This window comes from Euleptes europaea, chromosome 16 (assembly GCF_029931775.1).
Source record: "Euleptes europaea isolate rEulEur1 chromosome 16, rEulEur1.hap1, whole genome shotgun sequence".
NCBI classification, from domain to species: Eukaryota; Metazoa; Chordata; class Lepidosauria; order Squamata; family Sphaerodactylidae; genus Euleptes; species Euleptes europaea.
This window is the reverse complement of record NC_079327.1, coordinates 37,840,522-37,859,413: the sequence shown is the minus strand read 5'-3', so window position 1 is coordinate 37,859,413 and position 18,892 is coordinate 37,840,522. Positions and strand designations below refer to the sequence as shown.

Sequence of the window (18,892 nt, the reverse complement as noted above, 5' to 3'; positions counted from 1 at the left end):
AGAGGAATACCCTTTCCATGCACACAAACATACAACATAAAAGCACCCGGGGACCTAGGACAGGTTTATGACAGTCACCGCTTTTCAAGCTTCTGCTAGATGCTCTTTGTACTCCATCATTCAAAGATTCAGGTCAATTATTAACAGGAATTAAGCAACAGAGAGAGGGGAAAGGATTCAGAAAACTGTCAAAAGGGAGAGAAAGGCTGAGGGCTGCTCTAGCTGTGTTGGTTTTTAACACCTAAGGGACTGATGATGCTTAGCAGCTTGGAAAGAGGAATCTCCAGAGAGCAGAAGCACATGTGGCAAAGGTTGGTTCCTGATTTTTATATAGGATTTCCTTTAAATAGCAACTTTTAAAAATAGCTTTTGTGGTTACTGGCTATGTGATTTCTCAGCTTTTGTAGGAGTTTAGGAATATTTATCTCAAGAATGTGGTATTTAGGTGAACCGTGTCATGTTGCAGCATTAAAATTAGCTCTGTCAGTCAAATGGTTGCATTTGGTGGTGAATGTAAAAGCAAATATATCGTATTCAGTTCACTCATGAAAGTCAGTGGGCTATTTTACAGTACAGTGGGGACAAAGAAACAAATTAATATTGCAAAAAAGCTATAATTGTTTTTTCATTAGGACCAACTAAAAGTAGTAAGTTTTCAGGCCCCTCAGAACGCTTTGTCAGGCTGGATGCTCAGTTAAAAAAGAGTGTGTGTAAAATATAATGGGGACCAGTTAGAAGGAACACACAATACCTATGTTATATTAGCTTTTATTATATTTACCAGTTCATTTCTGGACCCAATTCAAAGCGTTAGTAGGGTTGCCTGCAACCTAGAGAAAAAACATTCCTGCCCCTTTAGCAGGGGCTTAATGGGATGGTATTTATCAAGTGATGTTATTTACCTCTGTGTCATGAAAAGTTTTTAAAGTTAAGCCACTAGGGCAGCAGTGTTGTTTTTTTCCTCCAGGTTGTTGGCAACCTTAAGTGCTGGTAATCGTCTCTATAGCCCTAAATGGCTTGGGACCAGGAACTTTGAAGGACCAGCTGGGCCCCTAACAGCAGCTGTTTCTTTCATGTGCATACCTACATCAGTGGACATCAGACTGAAGCAAGTGCAGGTCAGTTCTTCCACTTTGGCAACCAGGCTTTGGAAAGCAGTCTAGCAGTGGCTCTCCAGAGTCTGAGGTCTTTCACATCACTTACTGCCTGATCTTTTTAACTGGAGATGCCGGGGATTGAACATGGGACTTTCTGTATGCTAATCAGATGCTCTGCCACTAAGCCAGGGCCTCTCTCCCTCTAAGTAGTTCACCTTTGGAGAATGGTAGGGCAAACTCTCTGCATGCTTAAATATTTTCTATCATAAACTATTTTATGTGTTTTCTCATAAAAAGAAAAGAAGATTTTACATAAGATGCACTATACAATACTTGATAAACTCAATAATAGTGTTAGACAATATTATAGAGTGAATTGTAATAAAATATAATTAAAAAACCTGCAGTGGTGATTACTATTATAAATCTAAACATAAATGTCTAAAAATATTTCCCCAATATTAAAAATGAAGCTCATATAATGTTATCATCTATCCATAACATATTTAGATTTTTTCTTTTCAACACCTTTTCAATACAATATAACAGGGATGGGGAACCTCAGGCCTGGGGGGCGTATGCGGGCCCCGAGGACATTTTTGTGGCCTTCAGGAGCTCTGGGGCCTTACTGTGGAGGCGGGGTGCAGGGCGGCCCTCCCCGAGGGTGTTCCTGCGGCCATGGCTTACAGGGGCACTGCGGCACCCTTTGGACCTCCTCTCGCCGACTGTCAGCTGTTGAGCAGCGAGAGCGAGGCAGGGGGGAAGAGGCTGGCGGCTCCTGGCGGCCGAGCATGCATGCGGGAGCCGATTGGGCTTCGGGGGGGGGGCTTTTGTGGACTCTGGGGGGGAGGGCATGGAGACTGGGACCTGGTGGCGGGGCTCCATGCGCCGTTGGGTGTGTGTGTGGGCGGGGAGGCTGGGGCCCGGGCGTGCGGGGCCGGCATGCGCGTGTGTATGTGTGTGGGGAAGGCTTTTCTCCCTCTTTTTCTGTCACTCTTTCTCCTTTCTCTCCCTCTCTTTTTCCCTCTTTTTCTGTCTCTTTCTTTGTCTCCCTCCGTCCTTTTCTTTCTTTCCCTCCGTCCTTTTCTTTCTTTCTCCCCCTCTCTCCATTTCTTTCTCCCTCTTTCTCCCTCCCTCCCTTTTCTTCTTTCTCTGTTTTCCTTCCTCCCTTCCTCCCTTGCCGATCGTTTGCTCGGGCCCACCGCTGGCTGCCCTCCCGCCTGGGAGGGGGGGAACGGGGGTGCCCTGCAGGCCTTCTCTGTGTGGCCTCCCCTGGGGTTGCCAACCTCCAGGTGGTGGCTGGCGAACTGGCAACCCTAGCCTCTCCCCCGCCCGCCCCCCGGGGAGATCTACACCTGGTATGGCCCCTGAATGATGTTATAAATGTGCAAATGGCCCTTGGCAGGAAAAAGGTTCCCCACCCCTGCAATATAACAAAGGGATTAATAATTCATTTATATCTTTTCAACAACCTCCTTCTCCCCATTTTTTAAGAATAATATGAGTTTTTAAGAATAATATGCTTTCCATTTGTCTAGAAATTCTTTGATGGGTCTATTATTCACATAGTTCGTTAATTTTGCCATCACCAAGTATTCAGCTAGTTTACTTTCCCAGTCCTCCTGACACGGACACTCTTCTGCTTTCCATTTTGTTTCAAATATAACTGTGGTTACTGTTATCATATGTCTAAACAATTCTTCCAAGAATTTTAGATGATTTTTTTTGGCAAAATGTCCAATAGCATGCTCTTGGCTTCCATAACAAATTTAATCTTTAAGGTTTGCTGGATTTCAACATGTATTTCTTTTCTTTTCTTTTCCCTTTCCCTTTTCCTTTTTTTTTTTTTTTTTTTTTTTTGTCTTTTTGCACATCCACCTCTTTGCATTTCCAATATTTCCATTACAGTTCTTGTCCATCTTCTCGATATCCTTTGGGGTAGTATACCACTGATAAAACACCTTATACTAATTTTCTCTTAATGTTTGACTTGTAAATTTTATATCTTTCATCCCTAAGGTTCTCATTGTTGGAGAGATATCTTCCTCAAAATTTTGCATCCATCTAACCATGCATGTTTTAACTAGTTCTGTTTATGTGCAAAACTGAAGTAATAGCTTATAAATGTTATTTTTGCTGTCTTATCACCTTTTCGAATTCTGTCAACTCCCTTATTATGCCCTTTGCTGCGTAAATGTCCTTTTTTAATCTTGAAACTAATTGAAAGTATAATAGCCATTGTACTTTTTTGCTTTCATCTTTTGCTAAGATTTGATTTCTCCTTGAGAGTTTATCATATCTCCATATGTTATAAAAAAAATTCTCACATTCTTATTATACTATGCTTCCATAGGGGATATTAATGAGGATATTGGAAGATTTAGCCCATTCCTGACCTTAAAGGACAAAAATCCTTTGAAGGCCAAAAAGGGACTGGGTCGCTGTAAGTGGGACGGCTGCTGCTGGCCATCCCACTTACGCTGTCCAGGTGGGCTCAGGTGTCAGTGGGGGGACTCAGATGCCAGACTCCCAGCGCTGCTGCACCAGCGCCACTCAGGGATGCCAGCTGGGCCTTCCACTGGCGTCCCTACGGTGCAAACCCCCACAGCAGCGTCTTGGGGGGCATACCCGGGGCAGGATGGAGGCGGAGCTTCCAGTAGGCCTCTGTCCCGGCCGCCAAAGGGTCAGGAATGGGCTGTAACTCTTCTTCAGGTAGATTCCCAAATTCTCCGTTGTCCATCTCTAATAACATGGCTTCTATTTTGTGTTGGATTTTTTGACTGGTTTTAAATCCCTAAATCATTATGTAAGTCTTCTTCCAAATTTGCCATTTCTAATTTTATTGTTCTTTGATAGGGGTTTTTAATCTAATCCACAATCCAAACCAGATCAGCTGCTTGATAATATAGTTTAATACTGAGTACAGCTATTCCTCTTTTTCTCATCTTGTAAAACTTTAAATCTGTCTCTTGGCTTTTTGCCATTATATATGAACTTATGTATCTGTTTCTGCCATTCCTTCAAGGTTTTTCTTTTATATAGATTGGTAACATCTGAAGTTAAAAAAGTTAATTTTGGTAATTTAATTTTGGTAAAACACATTTTTAGGAAGTTTACCTCTTTTGGGTTGTTTCTTTGACCTATCTTTTTTTGGATACATTACCCATTTATCTCTCCACTTCTTGGCCTTTTGGCTAAGGTCAAGTGTCATATCTGTTTTTATCAGTATCATAAACACTGTTCAAAATCCATCCTGAGCAAATTCCAACCTATTTGACAGTGTTGCTGTTCTTCATGTAGATACAATCTAGCTGTTGTGATTGCATCCTTCTTATTTTCCCAATCCTGCGGACTGGACATATCAAAACCCAATATTTTGCTAATAATGGCAGATGACCTTGGCTATGGCGATTTGGGATGCTATGGTAATACCACGATTAGGTAAGTGTAATTTTGCAAGTAATTCAGCACTATCCTTCGATCCACAAAGGAGTGAGCCAGGAAATACATATAGGAAATGTGCGTAAATGTTAATAGTACCATGGAAAAACTTAGTTGAAAATGAGCGTATTTATGAGGGGGAAAGTGGAACATAGGATTTGAGAAAAAAAACACCAGAAAATATCCCACTGACAGTTGAAAATCAAAGAAAACATTGGAATAAAATGTGCAGTGCAGTTACTCAGTTTTTTGTTAAATACTTGTGGCAGACCAAGGAATGTTGCCTTGATAGTGGAAATTTCCAACAAGTCACACCTGACTTATGGGAACCTGATAAGGTTTTCAAGGCAAGAGGCATTCAGAGATGGCTGCCTCTGCATAGGGACCCTGGACTTCCTAGGTGGTCTCCCATCCAAATACTAACCAGGACCAACCCTGCTTAGCTTCTGAGATCTGATGAGATCAAGCTAGCCTGGGTCAAATGTTTTCTTACATCAACTTTACAGCACCTCTTGCTTCATTCAGGTTTGTTTCCTGGAGCCAGTGGAAGTTTTATAAACAATTAGCGGTTAGTATAAATTATGCATGAGCAACTCAAAAACAATTAAACCTCATATATAAAAATATTTTGCTGTTTCATATGTGAACTTTGCAACCTACTGATATCAATCAGTAATTCTTCAACTGCTATAAACCTGATTCCCCAAACTAGGAAAGTGAGCCAGTAGTCTATTCTTTATCAGCGTGGAGAGCCATTGTGGTGTAGTAGTTAAGAGCAGTGGTTTGGAGCTGTGGACTCTAATCTGGAGAACCAAGTTTGATTCCCCACTCCTCCACAAGAGTGGCGGACACTAATCTGGTGAACTGGGTTGGTTTCCTCACTCCACATGAAGCCAGCTGGGTGACCTTGGGCTAGTTACAGCTCTCTTAGAGTCTCTCAGGAGGGGAAGGGAAGGTAATTGTAAGCCAGTTTGATTCTCCCTTAAGTGGTAGAGAAAGTTGGCATATAAAAGCCAACTCTTCTTCATCAACATCATTTTTTAGCAAGTCATTTTTGTCTAGTATTGCTGCAGTTTAACTTTTACGTAATAGTGCTCTAATGTGATGAGCAATTGTTAAACTGATTATTCATAACGAAAATTTTAAAAATTTTAAAATTTAAAATTAAGCTATAATATCTGTTTTTGTTAACTACAAGATAGGACATTTTGGAGGTCCTTCATTCACAGGGTCACTGTAAGTTGGAAGCAACTTGATGGCACATAACACAAGTTCAGCCCTCTATATCGATCAGCTAATGAGAGGTTTCTCATTGCTTTACCTTTTCTTGGTCGGTTAGTCATCTGTAGATAGGATTCAGTTGATGATGTAATCATATTAAAGTATCCCTTTTTCATATTTAGGACCCCTAATATTGATAAGTTGGCAAAGGAAGGAGTGAAACTTACTCAACATATTGCTGCAGCTCCACTTTGTACTCCAAGCAGAGCAGCTTTCCTGACTGGCAGATACCCCATCAGATCAGGTTGGCAGTCTCTTTAGTGGGTGATGGGTGCTCATGTACCTGGAGGACAATTCTGTACTAACAATGGTGCACAGAAGACAATGCTGAGCTCTTGCCTTCTGGGCGGCAGGGTAGCATTGGCCCAGGGTATGGCTGGAGAGCAGCATATGGTCCAGCAGACTTGCTGAAGCTAAGAGGCTTGAGTCTGATCAGTGCCTAGACGAGAGACATCCTGATTGTGGACTCTGTGTGATGTTCTGTATCAGAGGAAGGTGAAATATAAATATAATGAAATAAATTAGGCATGCATAACAGGCCCTAGAATGACAAAATAAGGCAAGTTCCTATGCCTCTTGGTCAGCTGTGAAGGAACACAAGTCTCCAGTTGCTGTCTAGAGTACTCATGCCTAGAGTGTATGAAGAACTTGCACAGCCCAGCCATTCCAGTAGTCAAGCTGTAACCACACTGGGTGAGCAGCAACTGATGGAGCCACAGCCATCTGGAGGCTGCTAGCTGATGGCGGTCTTGTGCAGGCCAAGCCGGCGGTCTCAATCAGCCAGCAAGACGTGAGATGTTATCAGTTCATGCTTACTTGATGGAATCATCAATTTAGGTTACATTAACTAGACAGTCTTCACGCATGCCTCTATCATTTTGTATCCTCCAGAAAATGAACATGTCCCTCTGCCCCATTCCTGATCCTAGAAGTAGAATGGACAAGGATGGAAATGGAGCTCATTTTCCCATCTCTTTATATTCCAGGTATGGCATCCAGCAGTAAACTGCGCATTCTTTATTGGACTGCTGGCTCAGGAGGGCTCCCCAACAATGAAACAACTTTCGCAAAATTATTGCAGCAGCAAGGCTATGCAACTGGCCTGATAGGTACAGTATGTAGATCTCTCTAATTACTTTTCATTGACAGGTATGTTTGCCAGGTCTTGGGCTGTGACCTGAAGATTGATGGTTTCAAGCTCCAGCTGAAGAATTACGTCTCAGAGCAAGCATCCATAACAAGGAAGCAAGCTTTTTCCCAAAGGCCTCATTGCAACTTCTCTCCCCATTCGAAAGTCTGAACTGCTTTCTTTAGGGCACTGTGCTGTGCTTACGGACCTTCCAGGAAGCCTCTGGATAGCCATTGTGAGAAAGGCTGATGGACTAAATGGATCTTTGGCCTGATCTAGCATGGCTGTACTTAGATGTAACAGTTTTTCTATTGGCTTAGGCTAAGAATTAATGCAGATCAAAAACTGAGTGGCTATCCTGCAGAAAGCTTAATTGTGTGGCTGCATACTGGTGTCTTTAGAACACTGGTTCCCAACCAGGGGTCCGTGGGCCCCCAGGGGTCCGCGAGAACTAAATTAAGGTCCGCGAAACAAAGTTATAAACCCATAATAAATTAATATTTTCAATTAAAAGTTCTCTATTATAAAATATATATATTCAAATATTATTCTAAGTTTAATGTTTAACTAACAGTTATGATTAAAGTTTATTTTCAAATTCTCAGAATTTTTATTTTGAACCTTGGGGTCCCTGCACCGAACAAAAAAGTCCTAGTGGTCCCTGGTCAAAAAAAGGTTGGGAACCACTGCTTTAGAACATAGTTGGTAGTGGGATTGGGGGGAATTGTCTCTTGAGTATGTGCATTTCCATTGAAATGTGCTAAGCATCACTAGTTGTAAGTGTTTGACAATCTGCCTTTCATAACAGGAGGTAAAGAAATACTTTTAGGCTAATGACTTGTTAAACCATCCGTTTTTGTCTTTTCAGGGAAATGGCACCAGGGTTTGAACTGTGAATCCCGCAACGATCACTGCCACCACCCTTTGAACCACGGCTTTGACTATTTCTATGGCACCCCTTTTACCCTTATAAATGAATGTCAGTCTAGGAAGAATCCTGAGCTTGGAGTAACACAGCGAGCTACTTACTGGTTTTACACAGAGATAGTTACACTTTTGGTTCTCACTCTTCTGCTGGGAAAAGTGACTGGTTTGTGGTCTGTAAAATGGGAAATAGTTGCCTTTATGACATTGTGTGCCATTTTGTTTTTCTTCTGTTGGTTTGCCAGTTATGGATTTGTAAATTATTGGAACTGTATCATATTACGAGATCATGTCATTCTTGAGCAACCAATGGAAATTGAGAATTCTGCTTCCAGGATATTGAAAGAGAGCGTCTCATTTATTGAACGGTAACCAATAAATTTTGCCCCTCCAAAATCCTTTCAGGTTTCAGATGTGTATTCTTATTGAGAATTTTTAGCAAGTAAGTGCTTAGTGTGAAACACAACTCTCTCTTTTGCATTTGTAACTTCTCAGATCATTATAGGGATGCTTTTAAGACACTGCTAGTGTCATAGGGAAGCTTTTAAGAAACTGGGAGTGGGCAGAGTGTCCCTCCTTGTCCTGGTTGATGCCCCCACTTACCACGGTGAGGCCTCTGTGGTGAGCCACTGCAAGGGGGTCCAATGGGCCATCCCCAAGTGGCAGGGCAACAGCTTGACAACAGTCAGAGGCCAGCATCCTTCCCTCAGTTCAGCTGGCTGAACCCAGCCAAGGACCAGAGACACAACTAAGGAGCTTGTTGGCTAGAAGGGGATGAGGGGACAGAATGCCAGCTGGAAGGAGGTGGAGGAAGCCTCCAAGGGCCAGTTGGCCCAAGGAATAGGGGATGGAGCATGTAAAGGCGGTGAGGGCCAATTTAAACCCTCTCAACCTCAGGCCGAGCAGGAGGTGGTTGGGGCTGCTCCTGTTCAAGAGCCAGAGCAGGAGAGAGGGCCAGAAGGGACAAGCATGGAGCACCCTGACAAGGACCCGGGTGAGCACAACACCCTCCCCTCCACATCTGAGGCTTGAGGGACCCATCTCCAGCTGGGAGCCAGAGGGAGGCTCCAGCCGCCAGGCTCAACTCCTCCATTCTCTGCTCCAGTACCCTGTCTGGCTGTGCCAAGCTACATTTCTATGACTACCCTTCACCTGGGGAAAATGGCCGCTTTGGCAATTGGGCTCTATGGTGTTGAAGTCCCTCCCCTTCCCAAACCCCGCCCTCCTCAGGCTCCACCCCAAAAACCTCCTGCCAGTTGCAAAGAGGGACCTGGCATCCCTATGAATGGCCCACTTAGGTCTCCCAGTGAGCATCATAGAACAATGGAGATTTGAACCCTGGTCTTCCAGTTCTTAGTCTGAAATGCTGTTATGCTAACTGTTACACCGCACTGTCAGACTTCAAACTAGGGCTTCATGATTCATAATCCAGACTCTCAACCATTGTTCTACAGTAGTAGGACATGAGCTTTCCCCTTACAAAGTGGCAGTGCTTAGTGTGAGCTTCCAGTTTTAGCCCAACATTGCCAATGTTTTGGCTGCTGAGCCTTGTAAGAGGCACACCACTATGCATTCCCTTCTCCTTCCCTTGTATTTTATGGGCTTGACTCCTGTAACAAATCCCTTCTACTAAGACAGACATAAGAAGGCTTCTCACATAGCAAAAGGAACCGATTTGATCTAATCTTATGAGTCAATGAAGTATATTTCCCACAATATTTGGCTCAATGTTGGATCATAAGGATCAGACCTCTGCTCAACTATGAGTCTAGTTTAGTTTATAGATACTCTTTAATAGGAAAAACAATTAAAGGTGTTCTTTGTTCTTCTTCTTTTTTTCTCCTCCAGAAACAAAAAAGGGCCATTCCTCCTCTTTGTTTCTTTTTTGCATGTCCATACACCTCTTGTCACCACAAAAATGTTTCGTGGGAAAAGCAGGCACAGTTTATATGGAGACAATGTAGAGGAAATGGACTGGATGGTAGGTAAGTCATATTTTTAGCAGTTGTACTTTATGAAGGGACACAGTAATGACCTTCCTGGTACTTCTCTTCTTTTCCTGAATTTGTAGGAACTAGAATGTTGTTGTGTCCTGTCTCCATGTCCAGAAATCTCTGATCATGTTATGAACATGTGTGCATTACTACAGATATAGACTATTATACCCAGCCTTTTTCATGATGTCAGATATTCTCATAAAGGACATCTTTGGTTCATTCCATCAAGATAACTGATAGCAGGAAAAAGGCTAGGAGGAGAAATGAGGGACATATTCTGTATTTGAAGTGATACACTCTTAACATGATCAGGCAGGAATTTTACAGGTGCGATTTCTGATTGGCTTTTTATGAATTCTTGGGACTTTTTGCTATATAGGAAAAATTCTTGCTGCTGTTGATGAAAAGGGATTGAGGAATAACACTTTTACTTACTTCACATCTGACCATGGAGGATTTTTGGAGGCAAGAGATGGAGATGTCCAGCTAGGTGGCTGGAATGGCAAATACAAAGGTAAGAGTTACATGTGTACCTGCAGAACTTTGAGGGAAGGAAGAAAATATTACCCTAGATCTTAAATGTTCTTGATATTTTTTAAATCTAAAAACTGCATAGATCAGGCACTTGTGAAATTTTTCACTAACATAAAACTTGAGTGTAAAAAGATTACCAAATACTGTAACTATTTAAACATGTACAACAAACTTCAGCATCTACCAGTATTATAATAGTGTGAAATGTTTTTTTTTTACAAGCTTTGTTTTTTGGGTTGTTTTTTAAATAGCAAACCAGACTTATATTTCCTACATCTTGGGACTCCCCCCCCCTTTTAATAGCATAACCTATTCATAACTTGTCTCTGCTCTATTATGCTTTCTCGTTTTCCAACATTATTTAATATTTGCCTTGAAATTGTGTGCATGGCTGTGACATTTGGCTGAAAAGGAAGTATGATGCAAGCAGAGGGATGGTTCTTAGTTTGAACAGAATCTGAAAACTCAAAAGGTTTTGGGGAAGAGGGTGCTATACTTCTTCAAGGTGACTCAAAGAGAAGCCAAAACACCAGGACATTTATTAGACTCTGGGGGTGTTATATTTTTCATGGGCCTCTGCCTGAGTTTCCACAATTCATTCCAGAACAGAATGAAATCTTCATAGCCAAAGGCCAGCATTATAAAGCTTCCTGGAACAATAATTGATAGGAGATTGTAACTGACTTCATGAGATCTTGGGCCCTGGGTGGTATAAAAAGTTGATATTCTGCTTTGATAGTTGGTGTATAGTGAAAAAAATGGGTTCTATATTATTTGTCACTATAAGATACTACAACAGAGTGAGAAAGGTGCATAAATTGGTCTTTGCAAGAGGAAAATAGTAAAAATATTTGTCAAAAATGGTGTGTGTGAATGAAACTGAGCAGAACAGCCACAACAAAATTATTGTGTAATACTACTTCCCCTATATATACCAACCTGTCTTATAATGGGGGGGGGGGGTGAACTCTTTTAGCTTAGTTCAAATTACTGTATTTTATGTAAGCAGGAAGACTTGTCTAATTCTGACCACAGCTATAACCTGGCGATAGTTATCCATGCCAGGGTAACATCCAGGATCGATTACTGCAATGTGTTCTATGTGAGCCTGCCTTTGAAGTGTTTGGAAAGCTCAGCTATGAAAAATATGCTGGCCAGATTGTTTAACTTGCACCAACCTCCATAAACAGATTGCATGTGTGTAAAGTGCCATCAAGTCGCAGCCGACTTATGGCGACCCCTTTTTGGGGTTTTCATGGCAAGAGACGAACAGAGGTGATAAACAGATTACCCCTGTATTAAAAGATCTTCCCTGGCTTCCAGTTCGTTTTCAGACAATCTGAAGCATAGATGTTAACCTTTAATGTCTAATTGGCTGGATAACTAAAGGAATGCCCCCATATACTTGGTCCCGCCCAGTCATTTAGATACTCACTTGAGGCCTTCTTCCATATTACCTCTGCTGTCACAGTACAGGCAGGTTATTAGAGACAGAGCCTTCTTTGCATTGACACCCAGTCCAGACTCTAGATTTCTCTTCCTAGATATGTGTTCCTGACATGACATTTGCTTACTTTTAGGTACCAAGTGAAGTCTGACAGACCCTCTTATGCTTTTAACATTTAAGATCTTTTAAATTTGGTTCATATTGTTATTTTTTTTTCCCCTATTAAGATCCGGAGGGAAGCTTTTGAAAGCATTAAACAATTGCTAGCGTGGGGAGGAAGATGGTTGGATTGGAGTAATTAATAGTAGTTTTCTCTCAACCTTTCATGACTTGTCTCTTCTTCTGCTTCTTCCATGACAGGTGGAAAAGGCATGGGAGGCTGGGAAGGAGGAATACGTGTGCCTGGAATAGTTAGATGGCCAGGAGTGGTCCCTGCTGATACTGTTATTGATGAGCCAACACATCTTATGGATATTTATCCTACAGTAGCTCACCTGGCTGGGGCCTCAGTGCCACAAGACAGGTACAGAATGCTGGTCTAAGGTCAATTAAGGTTAGGGATGCCTTGACTTTTTCAGCGAACCTGTCTGGCAGACAAACTTACTTTGTTCAATACTCACAATCAAACTGTGAGTTAATCAGGGAGATGTGTGGATTGCACCGAACAGCTCAAGCCAGTTGGTTCTTGTAGGTTATCCGGGCTGTGTAACCGTGGTCTTGGTATTTTCTTTCCTGACATTTCGCCAGCAGCTGTGGCAGGCATCTTCCGAGGAGTAACACTCAAGCCAGCATGGTGCAGTGGTTAAGAGTGGCGGACTCTAACTGGGGAACCGGGTTTGATTCCCCCACTCCTCCACATGAAGCCTTCTGGATGATCTTGGGCCAGTCACAGTTCTCTCAGAACTCTCTCAGCCCCACCCACCTCACAAAGTGTCTGTTGTGGGGAGAGGAAGGGATAGTGATTGTTAACCTCTTTGAGACTCCTTAAGGTAGAGAAAAACAGGCTATAAAAACCAAAGTTGTCGTCTTCTTCAAACAGCTGCTGCTGAACACTAATTTTTCTGCTGAACGCTAATTTGGTGGTCATAAATCTACTCGCCGCTGATGGGGGATCATCTGAGAGTTTTCTGACCTCAGAATCTTAGCAAAACAGCTACATTTTGAAGTTGTCAAAGAGAAAGTAGAAAGAATTTGTTGGGATTGCAGCCCAAGCTAACAGCTTGGTGTGTGTGGGGCGGGGGGGAGCAAGTGGAATTCAGCTGGGCTTTTGATCACCCCTCTCAAATTTGCTATTTCTGAACAAGTCTGTGCAGATATGGGAGATCAGAAGAACCTGGCTTCTAGCTGTTCAGATGGGTGTTGGCTCCTGAACCCCCCCCCCAAAAAAAAACCTTTGATGGAACAAAGCAAAATTTCCCTAGGTGATTAGAAGCTGACTCCCAGCTGATCTCTCATCAGCTAGGAGTCAGTGTTTGATGGATGCAAGTAGACCATTCCTGCAAATACACACCAGCAGGTTGCAAACAGCCCAATGGGAAGTGAGTTGAAAAGGCAGATGTTTGAGCATCCTTTGTTAAGATGTATTTGATTTCAGCAATGAACAGCTTATAAAAAATAGACTTCATACTGTCATATCCCTGTGTTTGTTTCAATGAAACTTTACAATCTTCATACTCCATGTGTTTTGCAAAGATCTGACCAAGGAGAATGAAAATATTTTAAATTGTTAAAAACATGCATACTAAGTGGAAAGTTAAAAGGGTGATAGTTGTCCATTGACAACTATAAATTTGCAGACATAGTATCCAAGCAGGATGGAGTTATGCCTAACTTGTGGCTAGATACAAACAAGTCTTAATGGTCTAAGTCATGACATGTTTGGTTCATCAGCTTATTAACGGAAGACATTTTTAACAATTTGAATACATGGAACGGTGCTCCCCCACACACACACACATATAAAAGGATACAGATGACCTCAGCTTTTGTATAACCCTGCCCAGATCCACAAATCCATGTTTGCTGAGACATACATACAGATCTCTTGTAAATATGGGGAATGGAAGATTCATTCTAGTCCATGTGTGCCATCCTTTGCACATATAGACAGGTTTAAAGAGGGAAGACAATCGAAGGATGTTCTGCAAGTGTACGGAGGTCCTTGTATCTAGAACAGATCTACTGATTAAATTGTGCAACTAAGCACAAAATCCTGGCTGAAGGACTCTTGTTAAATTTATGAATTGGTCTTTCTTTCTTACAGGTTGCCTTTCAGCTGAAGTATGAAGTTTTGCCAGGAAAAATCAATTTGGGTTCCTTTCAACTAAATACATAAAATGATTTTTAAACCATTTAACTGACATGTATTCCATCATGAAACCCCACATAGCCTTGCTAAAGTACTGACACCAACTCAATGAATTTTCTCATTTCCTTCATATTAGAGTAATCGATGGCAGGAACCTACTACCATTACTGCGGGGATCAGCGCAGCACTCAGAGCACGAATTCATGTTTCACTATTGTGGGTCATATTTGCATGCAGTGCGCTGGTACCAGAAGGAGAGTGAGTATAAAACCTTTGTCTCTGTAGCATATTTCTATATCTGAATAAAAAGAAATCTTAGGTCAATGTCTGAATCACTCAGCATGATCAACTTGACACCCATTTGTTTGTTTCTGTGTTAAATGTTTGAAAAGCTGCACCGCGTGTGGTGGATCCATATTTCTGGGGCTACAGATTAAGTCGCTGATGGTGCCTCACCTAGCTCTGTTCAACAGAGTGAGATGCAACATAAGAAATAGTTTTAAATTAACCTGGAAGTGGGCACATTTTTACGTTTCACATCTTTTTCCAGTAATACTGTTTTCCCTGGTTCCATAACAAAAAGTTGAATGGTGTTGTTATGAAATGCCCCACTAGAGGACAGAAATACCTATAGTTCCCCCCCACACACAGACACACAAATTGTATTTTTATTTCCTTTCCTGAACAGTGACTATCTTCAGTTTTGTACAGTAACAGAATTTCTAAGTGGTTATGATAACTGAATTTCTAAGTGGTTATGATACCCTAGAAGCTAAAATGACTAAACTGAGGCTGTCATACTTTGGACACATTATGAGAAGACAAGAGTCACTGGAAAAGACAATCATGCTTGGAAAAGTTGAAGGCAGCAGGAAAAGAGGAAGATCCAACAAGAGATGGATTGACTCTATAAAGGAAGCCACGGCCCTCAATTTGCAAGATCTGAGCAAGGCTGTTAAGGATAGGACACTTTGGAGGACATTGATTCATAGGGTCGCCATGAGTTGGAAGCGACTTGACTGCACTTAACACACACACACAATATCTGAATTTAAAGGTGACTAGATTTGATCATAGCTAACTGGAGAGCCTGTTAGCTTCTCATGCTGCACATTAGTTCTTACACACGTTGGCTTCACAAAGTTTTCAGCACCCAGCAACAATAAAATGAAAGCTATATCCATGTTTTGATCTCTGTACAAGCTGAATATCAGCCATTAAAAACTTATGAAGAAGTCCGGATGTGGATTTTGTGGAATTACAGTTAACAAAACAGAACAAATAAATGTATCATTCATTGTGGGTTACCAAACCCCTTCTTGAATCAAGTTGTATGCCAATTGTTTTACCTTTATCTCACTACCTAAAACAAGTTAATTATGAGTTGAACCAGAAATGGTGTGGCCCTGTTGCTACAGTCAGAATATCAACTATAATTGATAGCTAGACTGCCTTACTAATCTTTCCCCTCCTTGGGGCTGAACAATTTGAAAACAACTCTCCCCCTCACCACGCCTGTCCTCTCTAGGGCTATTTTTAGAGCTGAAGGCTTTGTGAAGGAAAGAAGTGGAATTATATCTACCCACACAAAAACATTCCTCCAAAGCGGCTAACCGTTTATCATTACTGGCAAAAGCTGTATGCAAATAAAGGTTACAGAAGTAAACAGAAGCATCTCAGCACAATTCCCAAAAAGTGTTCCGTTAAGAGCCAAAACACCTTTTTCAAGAGACTAGTAAAAATCCCCAAAGAGTAATTTAATAGGTTTATATTAGGATTAATCCAAACAAAACAGCAAGCTTTTGAGTTCCACAGAACTGTCCATCAGGCTGGATGTTTGATACAGAACAGAAGGTGAGGGAAGAAAGGATGTTTGGGGCATGGTGGAGAGATGCCTTTGGTGAGTCTTAAAAAGGAATGTTGGATGTGTCCGTGACACAATTCGATCAGATGGTGGTAGGTGCAAAACAAGATACAAAAGGCACCAGTGATGGCCAATAATATTTTGTAACGGCCTGTCACTAAACAAATAAATGAATTCTCTCTCAAGTGATGGCCAAGCTGACGCATAGGCTGAACAAAAGACCTCTAGGAGAGTTGCAAAAAAAAATAAAAAATGGAAATGCTATTTTGAGCATGCAAAATTGTAATTACGAGGAACTTATTGCTATGTAGATATGATTTAGCCCAGGCTAGCCTGATCTCGTCAGATCTCAGAAGCTAAGCAGGGTCAGCCCTGGTTAGTATTTGGATGGGAGACCACCAAGGAATACCAGGGTTGCTGTGCAGAGGAAGGCACTGGCAAAACCACCTCTGTTAGTCTCTTGCCATGAAAACTCCAAAAAGGGGTCACCATAAGTCGGCTGTGACTTGAAGGCACTTTACACACACAGATATGACATGTATCTTATAAGGGTTGAGTAACAGGTATTGACGGAGCAGAGACGTTAAATATAGTAACTCCATTACTGATCATTTTTTTCTATATAGAATTTTATCGAATCAGTACCAAGAGGCAAAATAACAAGTATAAAATAAGAAAACTAAAATATTTTTTTTAATTTCCTTTTTTGGGGAATTTAACGTTAAGTAGATATGTTATAAGTACGGAGTAGAGATGTTAAATAGTAATTTTACTATTGAATAGTTTTTTTATATAGAATGTTATTGAATTAGTATTAAGAGGTAAAATAGCAAGTATAAAACTAGAAAATTAAAATAGTTATATAGGATTAGCAGGATATTAGTGATTCTTTAGCATAGTTTCTGTAATATGGGTGTTATTAGCAATTAAGCAATTAAGCAATTGTATCATATGCAATGTTAGGTATAGGCACATTTTAGAAAGGGGGAAACTGCTGTATGTTTGTTGTGTGTATGTGAGTTTGTTGTGTTTTTGTATTCAATATATAAAATAATTTTAAAAAATTAAAAATAGATACAAAAGGCACCAAAAAACTAATGGGACAGGCCATTGCTTGGCTTCTCCCTCTCCCTTTGAGAGGATAAAAGCCAGCAGTTCAGTCTGTGTCTCCCTAGCGCTAAGATACATATAGGTTTCTTGCAGGGCTGAGAGCAGAAGCAAAACAGGAGTAGTCCTTACTTTAATAAAGCCAAAAGTTAATTTTAGGTGATGTACTATGCATCTATTGTGAACGAATCAGATCTTAATGTCATTAGTAATAATAGAAAATAAATTTGGTGAGAAGAAACTGATTATTTTTGGAACTGCATTGTGTACTTTTTAAAAAAGCTCGTTTCTTTCTTGTAGGTGGTGCTCTCTGGAAAGCCCATTTTGTGACTCCAAAATTTTATCCGGAGGGGGCTGGAGCCTGTTATGGACAAAGGATGTGCCAGTGTTTTGGAGAGGCGGTAACCCACCACACCCCTCCTTTGCTTTTTGATCTCTTACATGACCCTTCTGAACTCAACCCTTTGTCACCAAATTCTGAGCCACTTTTTAACACAATTGTAAGTCAAATCCAAATAGGAGTGGATGAGCATCGTCGGACACTCGTTCCTGTCTCTGAACAACTTGGTTTATATAATAATATATGGAAACCATGGCTGCAGCCATGCTGTGGTACATTCCCCCTCTGTTGGTGTAATAAAGGAAGTGGTAATGAGGAGCCCCGTGGCACAGAGTGGTAAGCTGCAGTACTGCAGTCCAAGCTCTGCTCACAACCTCGATGGAAGTTGGTTTCAGGTAGCCGGCTCAAGGTTGGCTCAGCCTTCCATCCTTCTGAGGTTGGTAAAATGAGTACCCAGCATGCTGGGGGTAAAGGGAAGATGACTGGGGAAGGCACTGGCAAACCATCCCATAAACAAAGTCTGCCTAGTAAACGTTGGGATGTGACGTCACCCCATGGATCAGGAATGACCCAGTGCTTGCACAGGGGACCTTTACCTTTTTAATGACCATATAAGTATTTAAAACATGGGTTACCAAAGAATCCTTCGTAATAAATTTTTTGGGTGTCTTAAACTCAATCTGTCCTGAGAAGGAATTTTGTGCGCAGGAGACTGAGGAAGGCTCAGGCCTGCTTGAATGAAACTTTTTATGTGAATGAATTATCTTAATGGCATCAACAAAATGGGTTTTAATTAGTTTAATAAGCACTTGAAGCTATTCCCTTCAATTCCAGAGTCTGGTTTGGTTCTGAGGATTTTTAAGATAATACATCCAGGTCTGGATGTATTCAGAACTCAGAACTGCCTCTGTAAAACATCACCATTCTGAGTATACACAGGCTTGCTGATGGCATCAGGTCTTTAATGCAGGCACATAATTCTTTATCTATTCAGTGTACAGCTAGCCCTAATCGAAACACTCCAGATTTTGATGGTGCTTCTGTCTACACTGTTCCCTACAGCTAACTAATAGAGGATGTGAAGTCAGCCTAGTTTGATGCTACTGGTGAGCATATAGGCGCTGCCCTTCAGCAAAACATTTCCCATGCTTCTGGTTTTGCAATCATGATCACAATATCCCGAAGGCAAAGTCAGTTACCCTTTCTGCTATCTTTGATGCAATCAATGAGAAGGTTCAAGGAGGCTGTAAATGAAGAGGGAATAAAAGTTGTTTGGACAATTCCATGTCACTGTACAAACCCTTTCACACAGTTTGTACAAGAAGCTTTGAATCTGATAGAGAAACTCTATATGCTGTTTGGCTTTCGCCATCCAGGGGTCTTGCACAAATAACTTGCATAATAAAAAAAAATAGCTGCTCCA

General features: G+C 41.4%; 1 protein-coding gene across 1 annotated transcript; it reads left to right on the top strand.

The window, feature by feature from the left end:
- The first annotated feature begins 252 nt into the window (after positions 1–252).
- On the top strand, positions 253–18,535 carry LOC130488508 (arylsulfatase H-like). The gene is made up of 11 exons (XM_056862179.1): positions 253–311; positions 4,398–4,538; positions 5,942–6,063; positions 6,806–6,928; positions 7,817–8,240; positions 9,721–9,857; positions 10,249–10,383; positions 12,211–12,373; positions 14,295–14,416; positions 17,430–17,802; positions 18,409–18,535. Exons 1-11 carry the CDS (start codon positions 253–255, stop codon positions 18,533–18,535), a joined length of 1,926 nt encoding a protein of 641 aa, XP_056718157.1.
- The last annotated feature ends 357 nt before the right edge of the window (positions 18,536–18,892 follow it).

Excerpts from the sequence above, each read along its gene's own strand:
- LOC130488508 (XM_056862179.1), top strand. The coding sequence starts at position 253 with ATGATGCTTAGCAGCTTGGAAAGAGGAATCTCCAGAGAGCAGAAGCAC. Across the intron at positions 6,064-6,805 it reads CAGATACCCCATCAGATCAG|GTATGGCATCCAGCAGTAAA; the intron begins GTTGGCAGTCTC and ends TTTATATTCCAG. Across the intron at positions 10,384-12,210 it reads CTGGAATGGCAAATACAAAG|GTGGAAAAGGCATGGGAGGC; the intron begins GTAAGAGTTACA and ends CTTCCATGACAG.